Below are 21,630 nucleotides of genomic sequence, written 5' to 3' on the forward strand. Positions count from 1 at the left end.
ACGGCAGTTCATATAACAGAGAGACGCTCTGCAGGCTTTAATTTAGGAGGTCTGGGAGTCTTGATCTTTTGCTTAGTATTTAGGGTAGATGTGGCAATTGGTCTAGATTTTGGACTGGGATGTGAATCTTACCTGATCGGGTATTTGACTATTCACGTTCATATCTGGGGTGTCATCTCTAGTTAGAGATTCTAGAGGTAGATAGATGGTGCTTTCACAAAGTGAATTTAAGGAGGTTGAAAGTGACGACGAATAATTAATGTGGCCACACCTAGTGCAGTGCCAAATAAAGCGGGAATCGGACAGTCAGTCATAAGTTGAGTCGCCTATACCTTGGCAGTCTGTATGATACCAGAAGTCACATGAGTCACACAAGATGCCATTCTGTGCCCATGTGACCTCTTTATTACATGTTCCACAAGGGTATTTGGGAACATGTTTTGCTGGGGGTCCAGGATTAGTTTCAATATCTGAGACCTGGGTCAGGTGTAGGCAGTGTAGAAAAATTAATGATGATAACCTTCTAGGATTACCATTTACTTGCACTGGAAATTTTCTGTGATGTCTGAAACTGTTCCACACAGTAAAGTTGCTCTGGTCAGGTACAGAAATGTGAAAATCAGTAATTCTGGGGCTGGTTTGGTCCTTACACACATTTCTCTTAAAGGTAAGAAGCTGGCATCCAAGGATGAATACATACAGGGCCAGTAGTGTTGCGTTGAAGTTCATTTTCGGGCTGGAAAACTTCTTTTTGACTAGCCGGAAGTAGTTTATGTAAACAAAGGGAGGTTACCTGAACGTTCACCTGATACCTGAAAAATGCTCCAAATCATATGATTCGGCAGTTCTGAGATACTTTATGTTAGTGAATAGTTAGTTTATCACCTATCACCAATTTAGATTGAAAAGAGTGATAGAAAAACCTATTATTGTGAAAGATTTTTTAAAAATGTGACGGAGCGATGGAAATTCCGTGTGCACTATCCCGACGCATGCGCAAGTGACTATTTCTGCGCAAGTGACTATTCTACATAACTGAACTTAAACAAACCGATGAAATTATTTGCTTCAATAATTACCTTTAAAAGATAATTGTACAATATAAAACTTAACACCCATTATGCAACAAAGTTGCAATAGTGTATGTAGGACGGATTACACCAAACCGGAAGTGACTACTCAGTGTTACATGTGAAGTAGTCCAAAATGTAGTTCCATGCTATGGATGAAATCTGGTATAATGAGTGACATGAGGAGGTGACAGTTAAATTTTTGGCTTATGTTTATTGCTTATAGTATTGAGAATAGATCTAGACCATTTTCATTGTAAATTTCTTGGAATAAGTTTTATTCTTTGCGAAAAATGTCTACCTACGCGTAACTGCTAAACGGCTGTTTTCATGGGGGCATTTTTAGAGGGTGATGTTTCTCAGAACAGATTATTTTTCTTATATTCAACATAACATGTCAATATTTTTCTATTTTTGATAAGAAGACATGTTATACTAAATGACCATATATGGTTTTCATATCATTGAAATGCTCTAAAGTGCTGAAAATGAGGTCTGAATGTTTTGTTATTAATATGAAATAAATAAGGACTTGAATTGGTAAAAGTGTAACCTATAAGTTGTGCAGGGGTAAAAATTTAAACTTGTTTAGATGTGGCTGTAAACAGGCTAGTTTGGCCAGATTATGATAGAAGATGACAATTTCAGTGCAATTTAGCAGAGAAAAAGAAGAAAAACTAAAAATATTTCAAAATCACTGTTTTGGGTGTATTTTTTTCAAAAAATGCATATTTATTGACTAAATATTGGTATGTTTTAGGTGTCAGGGGTGAGTTTGGGTATATTTTACAGTAACAGTGTGTGATTTGAGTGCAGTTTATGGTAAAACTTGATAAAATATGGCAAAAATAAGCTCAAGCAAGGAAAAGTGGTCAAAAATGATGTCGCGACAGCTTTTTTCCAGGAAATTTGGCGCGCTAGCATACGTTACTGAAAAAGCCATAAAACCTTGAAAATTGATTGTATCAAACTGAAACTGGTATTTTTTTCATGCATTTAGGTTACTGGTACAATTTAAGTGAAAATAACACATATTGAGTATGAAAAATGTTTCTTTAAGGACGGATTACACCAAACCGGAAGTGACTACTCAGTGTTACATGTGAAGTAGTCCAAAATGTAGTTCCATGCTATGGATGAAATCTGGTATAATGAGTGACATGAGGAGGTGACAGTTAAATTTTTGGCTTATGTTTATTGCTTATAGTATTGAGAATAGATCTAGACCATTTTCATTGTAAATTTCTTGGAATAAGTTTTATTCTTTGCGAAAAATGTCTACCTACGCGTAACTGCTAAACGGCTGTTTTCATGGGGGCATTTTTAGAGGGTGATGTTCCTCAGAACAGATTATTTTTCTTATATTCAACATAACATGTCAATATTTTTCTATTTTTGATAAGAAGACATGTTATACTAAATGACCATATATGGTTTTCATATCATTGAAATGCTCTAAAGTGCTGAAAATGAGGTCTGAATGTTTTGTTATTAATATGAAATAAATAAGGACTTGAATTGGTAGAGTGTAACCTGTAATGTCTTTTTTGTCCTTTGTGGTCGTTAGTCGATCTTAGTGGCATTTATTGGGACAACTTGACGTACGCATGCGCATTGGACAAAATCAGATTGTGAAATTCGAACATGCTGAACACAGCAACTTGACAAATTTCAACGGTTTTATGAAAGAAAACAGTAAAACGGAGTGTTTACGAAACATAAACGGTAAAGGACGTGTGCATGGATCCAAGGATAGCTTGGTATCCGCCTGAACATTTGGGATTGGCGCACGATTTATGGACAAGTATCTGGGAGGCCGAGATAGGCGTGGACAACATGTCCCTCAACAATTCAAATCCAAATTTGGACCAAAAAGCTCAAGAATACATTCCACTTAATTATGCTAATAATTTTGATCAAAAAGTTGCCGTGAACAACAGACAAAATAGCATTCAAAACTCACAAAATCAGTACAAGAGAAAACGGGATAACAAGGCAAGCACTTATGGTTTGAATCATTCATCAAACAAACATTTTCTCAGAGAAGATGGTGGACTAACACCCTGGAAACCCCGTGGAAAATTGTACAAGCTTCCAGGACATATTGGGTAACTTCAATTTTCTGTTAGATTTAAAATTTATATAATGTGTTTTCAGAAAATACAAGGGTCAAGGTCATAAATGTACACACATTTCAAAAATAAAAAAAAATCTATACCCATGGTGTACAGTATACAAATACATTTTGTTGAATACTGAATAACCCATTTATATGTGAAACAGGAAGGTCTATGTTTTTGATGCTTTTACAGACACTAAAACAGGCTGGTAACATTGCCCGATTGGGCTTATGACACAAAAAGTAATATTTCTTGAAAAATAATGAAGATATTTCTTTCAGACTTCGTCCATTTGTTAAGCATAACAAATGATACAAATTAGAATAAAAATAACTTGGTTGCCATCAGTTTTGGTAGAATTATTTCCCCTTTTCAGATTTTTATGATGCATAATCTTTGAAGTTAGGGCTGTGGATCGTCAGACAAGTGGTGATCCGATCCGCGAGTCGGGGCTGACGATTCACAGATCGAACCATGGATCCTCAGCAACAACTTAAAGTGATACAAAAATGCAAGCCTGTTATTTTTGTACTGTTTTCTTTATGGAATCTAAGCTTTGCAGTTCTCATAGTGCTCAGTTTAATAGTTTCGACCTTTGTTTAATGTTTTGCTCATTAATTAGTCAGGTTTTGCGGGTGGACTTCTGTAATGTCCGGCCATTCTTGCAGATGAACGATACGACGTCGGTCTTTAATAATCACAATACTTAGTAACAGTTTCGCATTTTTTGATAAGAAAATTTTATTTGTTGGAAGAAATTTTGTATCTAACTTTTTATTGAATTTAATTACTTAAATGATGAATGTTTATTCGCTGTTTTGACAGATTCCATTTTAATTTTATTTTGAAAATAGGACCGATGCTAACTCTACCTAAGACATTTGTTTACGTCCGGTTTAGAATCTAAAAACGCGTAATCGTCTTAGATGTGCAAGAAAATTCATTGAAGACGTTTAATGTGGCTTTAATTTAATTTTATTGATAGAATTTTACAAATTGCATGTATTAATGAAAAAGATCGCGATCCAACGATCTTGACAATGACGAATATCTGTACTCGAACTTTTGGTCAAACTCGTGGATATCCATGTACTCGGATACTCGTTACAGCCCTATTTGAAGTCCAAAAAAACAATGTTCTAATGCTAAGTTTAAAACAAAAAAGGGTTAAATGGCTTTCTAATGCTCTAAATTATTGCGCTAGTACATGAATGTAAACATTTTACTCTGCTTTCACTTACAACATTATAGAGAAATGTTAGTCCTAAAAAAATTGCTCATACAGGGCGTTCGGTTGACCCGAGGTCCCGGGTTTTGACCCGCGAAAATCGAGAAAAACTTGTATTTGACCCGCATAAATTACTCCACGTGCGTCGGCTTGACTCGCGGAAATTTACTTTGATGCGTCACTAGTTCGATAGTTCTGCCCCCTGTCAATCGAAATCCCAGTGAATTTCAATATTGTTCGCAGGCACAAGCGGAAATATGAAAGTAGGCGGACGTCGTATGTTAATTAGCTACCGACAGATTCAGTCACGCCACGCGCCAAATGACACGTGATTATCTCGCGGTTTGTATTTAGTACAATATGCCTTGTCATTATCAAAGGTGTTTATTGATCAATGTGTAAAAGTTAATTGATAAACAATGCAGCCTTAGATTATCGTGTTTGTACCACTTGTTGATTATTTTGTGTGCTCGATACGATTACATGAGCCGGTAGGCCGTCACGGTCTATAGCAAATTTATTATCATTGCCGAGGCTTTGTTTGGGCCAAAACAAATTAAATAAGCAGAAATTATACGTGGTATGATGAGAAAATGAAATTTAATAAAAATTATTTTTTCAAGAATTTCAAATGTTACCGGTACTTTCGTTTTCCGTATTTGTCACTCGTTTTTGAGACCGCCATTTTCGGACATTTTTATCATTTCTTACAAGATTTTTCTAGTACAATCTGAATAAAAAAGCCAATAAAACGTCTGCATTTACGAAAAATATGATCACTGTTGCCAAAGCAGCTCTTATTTAGAAGAATTTGCTGATAATAAAAGCATGCAAAGCACTAAACCCCACCCACTTTTAGACAATGTGCAAAATAAGACAACTAAAATATGAATTACTTAAGAAAATCTGTTATGACTAATGTACTAGTTTTAGATAAAGTCTGTGGGAGTTGCATTAATAACAGTATACATGTAGCTTGACCCCTGAAAGGTGATCTTGACTCTTGAAAATCTGATTTTGACCCTTGAAAATTTAGGCTGAGGAGTCAATGACTCTTGAGTTTCAGAACCTACCGAAAGCCCTGTCATACATCTGCACTAGAAGCAAAGTATTTACCCTAAATATATAGAATAAAGGTATTGGCGCACAAGTTTGGAGCACTAGAAAGCCATTGAACCCTTTTCTGTTTTAAACATTGCATTAAAACAATATTTTTGGACTTCAAAAATTATGCATCATAAAAATCTGAAAAAGGGAAGTAATTCTAACTAAACTGAAGGCAACAAAGGTATTTCTATCTTGATAAGCATTATATGTAATGCTTAATAAATGGACCAAGTTTAAAAAAATATCTTCATTATTTGTCAAGAAATATGACTTTTTGTATCATAAGCCCGATCAGGCAATGTTACCAGCCTGTAAAATATTGAGAATCCATTATTCAGTCTGTAATATTACAGTTTCTGGTAGAATCTGTATGAAATTAGTTGAATTAAAATTTAACTCGCAAGTAGAGGTCAAAATAAGATGTGTCACTTGCTGCATGCACAGATAAAACCAGTAAGAGACTTTCAGACAGTGGACCTCTTTAAAATTTTCACCGGTCACACATTAAACCGGAATACACCGGATTACACTTTCCATAACCGGAATACACCTGTATTTTTTAAGTTAAAGGTAATTTTGAAGGGTTTTTGATATAATTCAATCATATATATCATAAATAATTAACATACGAAAGGAAAATAAAATACATTTACGCAAAATGATTTTATACGAGAATGAAGTTCGGCGACCGCGCGGGAAATTTCCATAACCGAAATACACCGGTATTTTATAAATAAATGGTATTTTTGTAGGGTTTATTGCAGAAATCATTCGTGTATAATATAAATGATAAGTTTACAAAAGGAAAATAAAATACTTTAACGCAAAACGATTTTATACGAGATTTGAATTAGGCGAGCGCACAGGAAGTTTCCATAACATAAATGCACTCGTCCTTTTTAAAAAAATAAATAGTATTCTCTTAAATAAACACTTTTATCATTTTTTGTAAGTTGTAGAACCATGTTCAATCAGATAAAATATGAATGAATATTTGAGAGAAGTTTATTAAAAGTTAATTCTGTATACGAGATTAAAACTTTACGATCTTACAGAAATTTTTTACGCTTACGTCGCTATGACTAGATACCGGAATGTTGATTATTAAAATTTATTTAATTGTTTCTTCAAATAATAAGAAAATAATTTAAGATAAAAACATATCAATATTCGATTTTAAATGAATCATAAACAAAATACGGGTCCCGACATAAACCGCGCGGATCGGAAAGGGCTTAACATGATCGGAAAGGGCATGTCACATGTTTATTATTGAAACTTATTTAATTGTTTCTTCATGTTTCGTTTAACAAATAAAAAAGAAAATTAATTATGGAAAAAATATCGATATTCAATTTTTAAATGAATTATACACAAAACACATGTCAGTGCATAAACCGCGCTGATCGGAAAGAACCGGCCGTACGTTTATTATTGGAACTAATTGAATTATTTCTTCATGTTTAATTTGATAATTTAAGAAGAAAATAAATTACGAAAAATCAGTTTTCAAAAGAATTATATTATGTTTAATATATAAATTTTACTGCGCTTATTTCCAAAGCACAGTTAATATCCTTTGAATAATATTATTATATGCAGCGTAACAAACACGTGCCTCTGATTAGTCCTGATAGAGTTTGATTGGATTATCACACCTATTGATTATATCAATTAATCAGTATATTTGTAAGCACACACATGCGACATGTGACAAATAATGTCTGACAAGGTATGTGCAGTTAAATATGATAAGCTTTTATCTAATTTCATACTTGTCGTTATAATTGCAAATTGAAAAATTGAAGAAAAACAGGTACATTCAGTATAATTTTTAGCTCGACTATTCGAAGAATAGTCTAGCTATTCTACTCACCCTGGCGTCGGCGTCGGCGTCACACCTTGGTTAAGTTTTTGCATGCAAGTACATACAGCTATCATTTAAAGGCATATAGCTTTGAAACTTATTTATTCTTTTTCTAGGTCAATTACCAACCTCTCTGGGTCAAGTCCCATAACTCTGACATGTATTTTGAGCAAATTATGCCCCCTTTTGGACTTAGAAAATTTTGGTTAAAGTTTTACATGCAAGTTACTATCTCCAAAACTAATGCAGATATTGAATTGAAACTTCACATGTGTCTTCGGGGTTATAAAACTAGTTGATAGCACCAAGTCTCATAACTCTGACCTTCATTTTGGCCAAATTATGCCCCCTTTTGGACTTAGAAAATTCTGGTTAAAGTTTTGCGTGCAAGTACATACAGCTATTACTAAAAGGCATATAGATTTGAAACTTATTTTTTCTTTTTCTAGATCAATTACCTACCTCACTGGGTCAAGTCCCTTAACTCTGACATGTATTTTGAGCAAATTATGCCCCCTTTTGGACTTAGAAAATTCTGGTTAAAGTTTTACATGCAAGTTACTATCTCCAAAACTAATGCAGATATTGAATTGAAACTTCACATGTGTCTTCGGGGTTATAAAACTAGTTGATAGCACCAAGTCTCATAACTCTGACCTTCATTTTGGCCAAATTATGCCCCCTTTTGGACTTAGAAAATTCTGGTTAAAGTTTTGCGTGCAAGTACATACAGCTATTACTAAAAGGCATATAGATTTGAAACTTATTTTTTCTTTTTCTAGATCAATTACCTACCTCACTGGGTCAAGCCCCATAACTCTGACATGTATTTTGGCCAAATTATGCCCCCTTTTGGACTTAGAAAATTCTGGTTAAAGTTTTGCGTGCAAGTACATACAGCTATTACTAAAAGGCATATAGATTTGAAACTTATTTTTTCTTTTTCTAGGTCAATTACCTACCTCACTGGGTCAAGTTCCATAACTCTGACACGTATTTGGGGCAAATTATACCCCCTTTTGGACTTAGAAAATTCTGGTTAAAGTTTTACATGCAAGTAACTATCTCCAAAACTACTACAGATATTAAATTGAAACTTCACATGTGTCTTCGGGGTTATAAAACTAGTTGATAGCACCAAGTCCCATAACTCTGACATGTATTTTGGGCAAATTATGCCCCTTTTGGACTTAGAAAATCCTGGTTAAAGTTTTGCGTGCAAGTACATACAGCTATTACCAAAAGGCATATAGCTTTGAAACTTATTTATTCTTTTTCAAGGTCAATTACCAACCTCACTGGATCAAGTTCCATAACTCTTAACATGTATTTTGAGCAAATTATGCCCCCTTTTGGACTTAGAAAATTCTGGTTAAAGTTTAACATGCAAGTTACTATCGCCAAAACTAATGCAGATATTGAATTGAAACTTAACATGTTTCTTCGGGGTTATAAAACTAGTTGATAACATCAAGTCCCATAACTCTGATATGTATTTTGGTCAAATTATGTCCCCTTTCGAACTTAAAACTCTTTTGATATTTAACATTTTGGGTAATAATTTCCTGCTTCTGTGACAATATTTCGAATAGTCGAGCTTGGCTGTCTTACGGACAGCTCTTGTTTATTTTTCATGTACTTTAACGTATCAATACTAATTCAGTGTTTTGCTAAAACAGCGATGTATTGTAGATTTAAACATTTACCCGGGAGTCGTAAAGATACAAAACATCATGCCGGTAATTTGCCATTCCACGAGCAAGTGCGACCTATCGTAATATCTAATTTACATCGCTCGACGTTACTTTCGTTAATCAACACGTACAAAAAACGCGCGTAGTGCATTCATTTTTTAATATTATCGCTTCAAGTTTTCAGCACCGCTTAAGAAGTAATACAATTTAAATTCTATAACGATTTTAATAAGATATCGACAGTAATGTAGGGAAAATTCTATAAAAACGGTCGAATTTTCACATGATTATTTGTAAAACTTCAAACAGCGCGATCTTAATTACTTATTTCTTTCTAAAAGTAAATAAATGATACGTACTATGGCCATAAAAATCTTAAATAATGAAAAAGCGACAGCAATTTAAATAAATGGAGTAAAACGATTTTTTGGCAAACAGAAACAGATTTCTGTTAGTGTGGCATAATAGGTTCCGTGACCTCGTGAACGTAAATAGAAATGTGGTTTTAAATGAAGCAATATGATGTCGTTGCGGTTTTAAATGCATCTTTGTACATGTATATTTTTGGCACGACACTTTACTTTTAAGATATTCTTCTTAAACAATAATGTAAATTTCTTGAGGGCAAATAGGTCATAGAGGTAGGATATCCGCTATTATTGTTTGACACATTTACCTGTCATTTTATGCACATTCGCTTTTAATAACAAATTGAAGGAGCTGATATGGTTACACTATATTTCATAAAGGAATATTATATTATAGCATAAAAAGACTATTTTGAAATAATTTGAACCAAATAATCGAAACTTGAAAGAAATTTACCTACCTAAGTAAAATCTAACAAAATTATGGCGATTGTGGTTCATCCACGAGTGCGCAATTTTCCCGTGCGCTCAACAAATTTGCAACCTCCTATAAAACGTTATGCGCATTTTAATTTCCTTTTGTAGATTAATTATTTATTTTAGATATGATTGATTTCTATCATAAACCCTAAAAATACGATTTATTTAAGAAATACGGGTGTACATTAGAGAATTTTAGGGCATGGAAATTCATTTACGAATACGAAAATATCCAGTACCTTCGCCGATTTTCAATCATGTACAAAACGTAATGCGCAAAAGTATTTTAATTTCATTTTGAAAATTAATTATTTATGATATATATTTTTGAATTCAATCATAAACCACTTCAAAAATAGCATTTGTAGAAGAAATACGGGCGTATTTCGGTTATGGTTATTTCCCGCGCGGTCGTCGAATTTCAGTCTCTTATAAAATCGTTTTGCGTGAACGTATTGTATTTTTCTTTGGTATGTTGATTATTTATGATATATATGATTGAATTATATCAAAAAACCTTCAAAAATACCTTTAATTAAAAAAATACAGGTGTATTCTGGTTATAGAAAGTGTATTCCTGTGTATTCCGGTTTTTAGGTGGATTCCGGTTTAATGTGTGACCCCTAACCCAATTTTCACATTTTCAAAAAATTCACAGTCATCCATAGTGGCAAAAAATCATATATATCATTTGTTTATGCATGAATTTTGTAACAGATATAATTTTAATTTAAAGTAAACAGTTTAACTTTAATTCCATCAGATTTCATACACCCAGCAGGGGTGTGGAATTCCTATAGATGTTCGACTTGGGGACTTTTTGCCGGCGGACAAGTGCTTTTATCATTCTGTTTGTCCGCGGACAAGCATACAATTCTAGGTATAAATTATGCAAAAAGCAGTAATGATTAAGTGACACTGTTGCTTAAGTTAATGGAGGTGAAAAAAATCTTTTGTATGAAATCCATGTTTTACCTACCGAGGGCTTCTCGATTGCTGCAGTTTTTGAGAAACCATACACTTGTGTCTAAATTTAGCATCTTTTTAACTGCGTTCTAATTGAGTCTTGTTCTTGCGTGATTTTACACATGGTAACTCTATGAATAAAAACTTATGGACAAATTCGCTTGCCGACAAAAACAGGAGTCAATAGTTGTGTAAAAGGTAATCAAAAGCACAGAGAAATTGCGGACCCGAACGATTCCAAACGAGTCAGATAGTTTAAAGAGTCTTGATTATCTAAATTCAGGGGGCTTTGCACGGGCAATGTTAATTCAAGCAATCAAGCAACCTTCTACGAAACAATCAAGCAATCAAGGCTGTGTTTGTTTTGGACAATTGCTGCATGCGAGCTTAGTGCAAAACGGTGGTGACTTTTATGAAATAGAGGCGTTACAACTGTTTTGCATTAAGCTCCCATGCAACAGTGCTAATCTGATTATAGCCCGCGGTCACCTGTACAGCCAGTATTTATGACAAGTCACATGTCTTGCTGTGTATTGAAAAAAAATAACACTATTTGAAAAGGGCAATATAGTAATTTGAGGAAAAGGGAAGGGCGCTATTAAAAAGGGCAGGGCACAGCGCCACGCTATTTAGGCCTAGCTTGAACACCGGTCTTTCGTAAACACTAAATGTCTGCAAAAACTTTGAAAGTCTAGACCAGGACTCTTGCAAGTGGGCAAATTGTGTGAAATAGTTGCTTTCGAGCTTCAGACTTTGCTCAGATTTAACCTCGCTGTAATTTGTAAATTATTTGCATGGTGTCAAAATGAGTTGAATACACACCATTTACATGCTGATGGCATATTTTAAGCTCCATGTACTTCATGACATTGTACTTGTGAGATTTTCATGAGAACTTGTGAAAGGAAATCAGTTACATCAGACTCAGAGGCAATTGTATTTGGCCAATTAGTGTCGCAGTTCCATCTTGTACACTTCAGGTTTAATTGTCACATTGTGCAAGTGAAAAAAACTTTTTGTAACCAAATTGTTGATTAACTGAGCAGTTAATTGGCATTGCTACACAGTTATTCGGTCTCCATGGTAGAAGAGCGACTTGTAAGCTGCATGTAAAGTTGTTTAAAAGTATTAATTTCGTAAAAATAACTTTTGTCAATGAATTGATTTTAAGAAATTTCCAGTTTTCAACATTTATTTCATTTCTTATCAGGGTTCCCACGCTACCGGGAAAACGGGAAAAGTCCGTGAATTTCAAAAATTAACTCCCGGCCGTGAAAATACTGGGAATTTGGCGAGAAAACGGTAAAGGTACGGGAAAGTACCCAGAATTATCCAATTTTGCTGAGGGAAGTAATTCATGATTAAAATGTCAGACATGGATGTCATTTCAATTTCCTTTTTCGAAAATACCGATGTTTTTGTGGTTGATGGGCCTATATAGGTAGCTATGCTTGAATTTTTAAACAGTAATTTTAGGCTTTCGGTCATTTTTGTGTCGATTTTTAAGAAGCCTTGTGAAATTCTGATTATTTTTCGAGAACAATTGTGAAAATCGTGATTAGTGACACGCTTGAATTCAGTGATCAAACATCAACTTGACTGAAAATAATTTAATTCCTGTAAGTGTATCAAAGATTATATAGATAATGTAGGTGGCACCAGAGGTGTAGTTCTTATGAAGGAGTTGATTAATTCTTCACAACATGTAAATGATTCATAGTTTCCTTGAGAAACCAGATTAGAGGACAGTTAGGAAACAAAATGAAAAAAAAAGAAAAAAAAGGAAATTTGCAGAGCCTGTATTTATTAAGTAGAAATAATTAAGCAATATCGGGCCATTATGGCCCTCTTGTTCTTATATTTTTACACTGGATCTAGAAAAATTGACGGGAAGTACAACCCGATATGTCGTACAGAGGTCCTTGAAAATCGCAACAAGGTCCTGGAAAAGTCCTTAAATTTCATAGACGAAAAAGTGCGGGAACCCTGTCTTATCCAAATGAGATACTTAAAGCCTATTCATCAAAGTTGGTCAGAAGCAAGGTCAAATGGTCAAGGCTGTCTTCAAGTGAACAACGTAGGCCTATTTGGGCCTCATGTTTTCAATATGAAACTACATATACATTTCGAATTGGGATCTAACTCTATGTAATTGGTCTTTTCTATTTCCTTAAATAAATATCTAACAGAATATATATAACTAAAGAATGACATAAAATGTGGCATATTAAGATTTAAGTTTAATTTACCATTTCCCAAATATCCCCAAAAGTCTGTCGTTGATATGGCAAGTTTCAGGGTTTTTTTTGACATATTCCTTTTCCCAATTTAGCTGGTGATGGTGGCATTCCAAAATGGATGGTAAAAAGACCTACTTTGAGAACAGGACCCAGGTTTAAATGGAGAGAACAGGACCCAGGTTTAAATGGAATCAAGATAGAAATTATGTACTACAGGTTTTGCTTTTTAGGATTTGTAATCCCCCGCCGTGGCGGAGGGATTATAGGAATGGTCTGCGTCCATCAGCCCTTCTGTCCGTAACAAATTCGTGTCCGGTCCATATCTCCTAAACCCCTTGAAGGATTTTCATGAAACTTGGGTCAAATGATCACCTCATCAAGACGATGTGCAGAACCCATGAGTCAGCCTTGTCGGTTCAAGGTCAAGGTCACAACTCAAGGTCAAAGGTTTGAGCCTGCCATTTTGTGTCCGCTCTATATCTCCTAAACGCCTTGAAGGAATTTTATAAAACTTGGGTCAAATGATCACCTCATCAAGACGATGTGCAGAACCCATGAGTCAGCCATGCCGGCTCAAGGACAAGGTCACAACTCAAGGTCAAAGGTTTGAGCCTTCCATTTTGTGTCCGCTCTATATCTCTTAAACCCCTTGAAGGAATTTTATAAAACTTGGGTCAAATGATCACCTCATCAAGACGATGTGCAGAACTCATGAGTCAGTCATGCCGGCTCAAGGTCAAGGTCACAATTTAGGGTCAGAGGTTTGAACCTTCCATTTTGTGTCCGCTCTATACCTCCTAAACCCCTTGAAGGATTTTCATCAAACTTGGGTCAAACGATCACCTCATCAAGGCGATGTGCAGAACTTATGAGTCAGCCATGTCAGCTCAAGGTCAAGGTCACAACTGAAGGTCAAAGGTTTGAGCCTTCCATTTCGTGTCCACTCTATATCTCCTAAACCCCTTGAAGGAATTTTATAAAACCTGGGTCAAATGATTACCTCATCAAGACGATGTGCAGAAATTATGAGTCAACCATGCCAGCTCAAGGTCAAGGTCACAACTAAGGGTTGAAGGTTTGAGCCTTCCATTTCGTGTCCACTCTGTATCTCCTTAACTCCTTGAAGGATTTTCATCAAACTTTGGTCAAATGATCACCTCATCAAGAACTCATGAGTCAGCCATGTCAACTCAAGGTCAAGGTCACAACTGAAGGTCAAAGGTTTCAGCTCTGTATCTCCTAAACCCCTTGAAGGATCTTCATCAAACTTTGGTCAAATGATCACCTCATCAAGACGTTGTGCAGAATTCATGAGTCAGCCGTGTCAGTTCAAGGTCAAGGTCACAGCTAAAATCAAAGGTTTTACCCTTTCACTATCCATAGCAGTGGCGGGGGATTTAGCTGTCTTTCAGACTGCCTTGTGGGAATGGTACCGGTACCCGTGCTTTTGGGAAAAATCGCGGTGTTTTTGGTCAAATTGGGAAATGTTTACAAAATGTATGAAGAATATTTTATAGTAGTTAATTCTGTTTAATCATTAATACTGTCATTCAGTTATCACTTTACAGAGCAATCTCTCTGCTTTTAGCCGCCTTGAACTTTTCAATAACATCTCATGTAGGGATGAACGTGTAGATTAACTCGTCCATAATGGCAGTTTGCCAGACCCAACAGAGACAGACCTCTCTTCCCCTTTATTGCTTGGTGATTTACTCTATTTTTCTTGAACATTCTGTTGTTTTGAAAGCATTTCATAGATACTTTTCCGGCTGCCTTAATCTTTTTTTGGTAGTATTTGCTGTTGTTTGACTTTTATCAGTAAAACTGGAATTGATGCAAGAAACAATCATATCTCCAATAACCGAGTAATATTCTGATTCGTCCCCAATCCGGCATGCTTTTACAATGATAGTCACGTCCGTGTGTGAAAATAGATGGGGAGTATTTATATTTACGGTGCCTATAACATCTACGCAGTTGTAAAAAACACAATGCGGTGCGTTTCATTTCGCTTTTTGGAAGTGGGAGTTTTTACTTACGATTGGGAAAAATGGACACTTTTTGGCATTGGAAATGGTACCATTTATGGGCACAGCTCATATAAGGGAAAAAAACTATATTAGCAATAAGATACTATTTAAAACATTTATTTCATGACAATGACAGCACAATACAGGGCTCCCAATAATTGTTTTCGTCTATGAGTATTTACTTATCATAATTTTTGTGAACAAGTAAAATCTTTAAATCTGAAAATGACTAGTAGTAATTCTACTCCTGAAAATTTTAAAATGTAAAAAAAAAAAACAGAAATCAGTTTTATAACATATTTATTGGGTGTTACACCTATGAATTTGTTTCTTAGAAAGACACATTTTTTGTTTACTCCGCACCAGGAGTTGATATTTTAAATCGGCACCACTTTAAAATACACTACCATACCCAGGGGTGTAAAAAAAATTCACACCACTCGGCCTGCAGGACTAGTAGCCAGTAAAAACTTGCCCTTAGTGAACAGTCACTCGAGTCGTCCTAATAAAATTACAAGTAACTTAATGACATTTTTAAACTGTCACTTTTGTGAATTATGTTCAACAACAAATTTCAATATAACACAGTAGACGCATAATATTCATTTCCATTTTAATTAATCATTCGTTCTGCTTAAATTTTCTTTTTTAACAGAAGAAATTTTCCTTTTTCTTTCACTGTATTTTTGTTATCTATAAACCACCCGTTTGCTCTCCAAATACAGGGTTTTTTTTATTCTATAGCAGCAGCCGAATATCGGCCTTGTCCCCCAGCTGAGGATTTCCCCCACAGCCAAGGATTTCCCCTACCACAGTCCGAAATTCCCCAACGTCCGAAATTCCTCCCTCCGAAATCGTAAACAAAGCAAGGGAGATTACTCCGTTAGTTCATATTGATGCTTTTTTTGCACCCCAGATACCATAAATATTAATTCCCAACTGTTTGATTTACGCACGCATTGAGTGTATAATACAGTTTAATCTGGGTTTATAGAGTACCATTCAATCATGTGTATGTTCAATCAGGGCTCAAATTTTGCACTCGCTAACTCGCTAAAAGGGAGTAGATTTCACGGAATGCGGGCAGATAAAAATGTCACACATTTTTTTGCGAGTACAAATAATAGTCCAAATTGTCGCAATCTTTGTTAATGTTTGCAGATTTGGTTTCGTTTGAGAACGAGGCAGTGACAGTGTTTTCCGTGCGTGCAGAAGACACAATGTCATCTTTTGTTGGTGAGCCATTTTTGTTGAATGGTTTACAGTATAAAGAGATGAAAAGGTTTATTCGATAGTTAAATCTAGAACGCAGTTTACCTTACTACTTCATATTTAAGAGCTAAACGGTACTTACTTACAATATTGGGTACGAAAATTCGCGGCGCTGTAATTTCGTCCGGTAGTTGAGTTGACACGTTCAGAATTATTTTGAGGGTCATTTTGGTAACCAGACTGAGTGTGCTAAAACATGCAAGAAGAAAAACCCTGCAAAAATTATTAATGTTCTAACATGATTTTTAAGGCTATTGTTATTATATAAATAAATATTGATTTTTTTAATTGAAAGTCTAAATTTGCAAGTAGATTTTCAGATTAGCAAGTAAGAAAAAAAGCTACTTGCTAAGAATTGTTCAAAAAAGTAAAATTTGAGCCCTGTCAATCTGGGAGAATTAATGCCGACTGTGCTGTTACATAAAGCATCCGGACAGTTAAGATTTTGTTTACGCTAGTAAAAAATCATTTCATGCGTTGCTGTAGTTTCATATACATTTTTATACGCTTAAAAATTACCAGACATGCGTATATGCATTATTTCAAAGCGTAATTTACGCTAATACGCATCTTTTCTGGAGCCCTGACAATAATTCTTATTGACTTTCTAAGTCTTTATGTTGTATTTTGATCACTAATTACCATTAGACATTGCATGGTTAGTTCCTGCTGTGAATCAGTGATTTTTTTGCTGTTTTTTACAGGCGAATACAGGCTGTTTTCCCTAGCCAAAAATAGCTATATTTTCCCCTAAAATTGTTATATATTTTCCCTTTAATAACCTTGGAATTTGAAAAAAAATAATGTAATTAATATATACATAGTAAGTAATTTTACAAGTCTTTGTTTGTATATTTTTTCAACCCCAATAACCCCACGTTGCTTCAGATTTACAGCTCCTGCAGCAGTTATGAACAGTTACTAGTGATGAGAATCCGACAGCTGAAACAGAATCGATTAATCAGTCCGATTCTGATCTCTCTCCGATTCGATTAATCGAAAGAATCGGAACCGAAAGATCAATACAGACTGTTGTAACGTGGCAATATTGTAGTAACAGCAAACCTTTCTCAAGACTTTCAGATTATTGTATGACTCTTTTTTATTACTTTTTATGAAGAATTCTATGACACAGCTGCTGTACTTTACAGCCTTTAGCAACTGTTGGGCAACCTTTAACCGGCAGTTAACTTATCTGCTGGTTAGATCTTGATTCAAAATATTTGTCTTGATGGTTTTTTTTTATTTCACTATAAAGGCAGTCCTTAACTCAAAGATTTGTTTTTCAAATTCTTCTAAAATGTCGACATATAGCCTTAAATGTTAAACAACTGGCAGCTTAACCGGCTGTTCAAAAGTTTGAACAAGTAAGTCCAAACTGCGATCTGGGAGGAACTATTGGACCAAATGCAATAGTAACTAGAATTCATCTTTTGTCTGAGTCAAGGCCTGGGATTCAAGTCATGCTAGATGCCTTGCCAAATTTGATATGGAATATTGCTGGCAGGTCTGGAATTAGTTAATCATTTTTTTTTAAAGGAAATCCACTATTTTGTATTGAAGGAATAATAAAAGCATGTCAAATAAAATCTGAAAATTATTTCCAATTAGAAAAAAAGTGGGTGGGGTACCTTCGTTAATGTACGCTTTAAAGCATATTTTGCAAACAGCTCTAGTAGTATCAAGGTTTTCCTTAAAAGGAGCCAACCCACGGCATTCAGGCTTCATGCAGAACCCAAAATATTACAATGCGTCTGATTTTTTACTGCCAGGGCAACAAAATTTTTATTATCAAATTGTTATGATCATGACAGCTGGCCTGACAGCGTTCTCCATTTTAAAGAGCAGATATTTTGTAATACTAACCCAAAGATTATAGAAGAGCAATTTTTAAGTATTTATAAGCTAAACAGCGAGAAGTATCTGAAAAAGTCCTGAAAGCAGGATTTTAATTTTTTAACAAAATCAGAGATTAGAATCAATTCTTTTTGGTCAGAATCGATGTCGGCGACAATCGGAACATCACTGACAGTTACTAACAATTATGTCACAACTGTCAAGTGCCAAATCCATAAGGACATTGGCATCACACGCAGCTCTTGCAAATTGGTACTGTGCTTGATATCAAGAAAATCAAATGATTTTGGATTTTCCTGTTTTTGGAGTTTATTGTGCTATATTTTCCTCTTTGGCATGTTCAGAGAAAAATCAGAAAAATCACTGTGAATGAATATCAGAAGTTTTAACTTTAATGCAAAGTCTTAAGATTACAGTGATCCTACTTCATCAAGGATTACCTCATCCTCATTTGTGATTTACCCCTTATAGGGCTGTCATTGATTGGGTCTTAGGGTATCGACGATACCGATATATCAGAAGACAAATATCGACGATACATCGATATATTGATTATTAAGTTAGATTAACGACCTATTTGTTCATATGCATACAATATACCTTCCTGTAAATGCTATTTTAAGTTTTATTGCCTACTTTCCATATTTCTGTTTGATTGTGTTGTATTTGTATTTATGAAATAAAAGAAATACATAAAAATTAATAACATCTTTCATTTTTATTTTGCCTTCACTCCTTTTTTGCATTTATCCAAATTTACAACTTTTTGAACTTTAGTTGTTTTTTAGGGTCTGAGTGTTTATTTGGGTAGTTTTTTTCTCTCTGTAAAGTATTGATTTTTGAAAATGGGAATCGATAATCGATCGACAAAAAAATATCGTTGATACATCGATATCGTTTGTATCGATGACAGTCCTAACCCCTAACATTTTCATTACACCTCAATGCTGTAAAAACTGGGAGTAATTACAGTTTCGCCTTATTTGCCCCTGACTTTCATTTCAAAACTGGGTGTAGTTTTAGGTAAAAAAATATCTACTTAGCAATAGCACTATAACATAAACTTCAGAATTATTTTAGTTTAGATGTGTAAAGTGTCTTCAATTAAGGGTTCCCTTACATCCTGCTGGGACTTTTTACTTAGATGTTGTTTTCTCAGTTAAGATGTTTTCTCAGTTAAACATAGTAAATACTCCCCCTGTCTCTCTATAGACTCGTGAACTGCAGTAAATACTGTGTCAGCTATGTGGAATGCTCGGCGCTTGAAGCATAATATTACACTGTGTGTGGGTGTTTCATTTCGTCTGCTGCTACACTCAGCACTTTATTTTGGTTGTTTACAGGTGCCTGTTGTGTTGTTTTTAGTGTTTAAGGACACCTTTGCTGTATTCTATAGAATTTTTGAAATTTCTGTAGCATTTTGTTCCCAATATAGTTAATTTGTAATGTAAGCTTTTGTTTCATAATGATTTCATGAATCAAAACCTGGGAGACAGGCAAAAAAATTGCCTTCAATGGTGACAATTAGATTTGGAAACTTTATTGCGGCCTGGTATTTTGATTATAATCATCCAACAAAGTTCAAAAAAACAAGTTCTACAAGTCTATATACTGTGAATAAGGTCAACAAATTAAACACATTTCATTTTCTATTTTCGTTCTCAGAAAAACAAATAACGATAACAGGTAGTCATTTTTCAGAAATAGATAATAGCTGTATTTTCCAATAATGTACATGTCACTGTTTAAATATTGTATTTATTATTAAATAGAACTAAAATTAGAACTGAGATAATATGATAATGTTTTCATTGTTTACATTAAAACTACTTTTTTTTCTATTTTTGAAATGCATTGGAAAGTAAAGCGGTGCGTAGATACATTTAGGACTGCTTATAATGTAGCAGGGAATTTATAATGTACATGTAAGTAGGGCATTCAGAAATGTTTGCACTATGATCATTGCATTTTTAGCTCATCTGATTTTTTGAAAAAAAATGATGAGTTATTGTCATCACTTGAGCGGTTGTCGGCGTCGGCGTTGCCTGGTTAAGTTTTATGTTTAGGTCAGCTTTTCTCCTAAACTATCGAAGTTATTGCTTTGAAACTTGGAATACTTGTTCACCATCATAAGCTGACCCTGTATAGCAAGAAACATAACTCCATCTTGCTTTTTGCAAGATTTATGGCCCCTTTTGTACTTAGAAAATATCAGATTTCTTGGTTAAGTTTTATGTTTAGGTCAACTTTTCTCCTAAACTATCAAAGCTATTGCTTTGAAACTTGGAATACTTGTTCACCATCATAAGCAGACCCTGTACATCAAGAAACATAACTCCATCTTGCTTTTTGCAAGATTTATTGCCCCTTTTGGACTTAGAAACTCAGTTTTCTTGGTTAAGTTTTATGTTTAGGTCAGCTTTTATCCTAAACTATCAAAGCTATTGCTTTGAAACTTGCAACACTTGTTCACCATCATAAGTTGACCCTGTACAGCAAGAAACATAACTCCATCCTGCTTTTTGCAAGATTTATGGCCCCTTTTGGACTTAGAAAATATCAGATTTCTTGGTTAAGTTAAATGTTTAGGTCAACTTTTTCTCTTAAACTATCAAAGCTATTGCTTTGAAACTTGCAACACTTGTTCACCATCATAAGCTGACCCTGTACAGCAAGCAACATAACTCCATCCGGCTTTTTGCAATAAATATTGCCCCTTTTGGACTTAGAAAATCATTTTCTTGGTTGAGTATTATGTTTAAGTCAACTTTTCTCATAAACTATCAAAGCTATTGCTTTAAAACTTGCAACAGTTTTTCACCATCTTAAGTGGACACTGAACATCAAGAAACATAACTCTATCCTGCTTTTTGCAAGAATGATGGCCCTTTTTAGACTTAGAAAATCATGGGTAGGACAATATTTCTATTACACAAAAAAAATCAGATGAGCGTCAGCACCCGCAAGGCGGTGCTCTTGTTTAAAAAGATTTTCCCTCTGCAAGACTGATCATGACATGATTAACTGACTGCCATTACATTATAACTGAAACACACACAAAACTCTTTCATTGACAGTAAATATATTCCAGAAAAGTTAATAACTTATTAGTCCCCTACTGGTTGAAAACCAGTTTCTGGGACTATAGGAATGCACTTTTCCGTCATTCCGTCCGTCCGTCTGTCCGTCCATCCATCTGTCCGTCCGTCTTTCCGTCCGTCCGTCCGTCCGTCCGCATTTCATGTCCGGTCCATAACTCTGCCATCCATGAAGGGATTTTAATATTACTTGGCACAAATGTTCCCCATGATGAGACGACGTGTCATGCGTA

At 34.8% G+C, this 21,630-nt stretch overlaps 1 protein-coding gene across 2 annotated transcripts in view; it reads left to right on the forward strand.

Annotated features, from left to right (window-relative positions):
• The first annotated feature begins 2,693 nt into the window (after positions 1-2,693).
• The window catches only part of LOC123548632 (terminal nucleotidyltransferase 4B-like), a 53,726-nt gene continuing 34,789 nt past the window's right edge, over positions 2,694-21,630 (forward strand). The window contains exon 1 of one of the 2 annotated variants that reach the window (XM_045336073.2): positions 2,694-3,178. In XM_045336073.2, coding sequence (XP_045192008.2) covers positions 2,811-3,178 — 368 coding nt within the window. In that variant the 5' untranslated portion in view covers positions 2,694-2,810. Of the gene's footprint in view, positions 3,179-20,077; positions 20,225-21,630 lie in introns of those variants that run through there. The other variant, XM_045336074.2, reaches the window with a different exon arrangement.

This window comes from Mercenaria mercenaria, chromosome 6, assembly GCF_021730395.1.
Source record: "Mercenaria mercenaria strain notata chromosome 6, MADL_Memer_1, whole genome shotgun sequence".
NCBI lineage: Eukaryota > Metazoa > Mollusca > Bivalvia > Venerida > Veneridae > Mercenaria > Mercenaria mercenaria.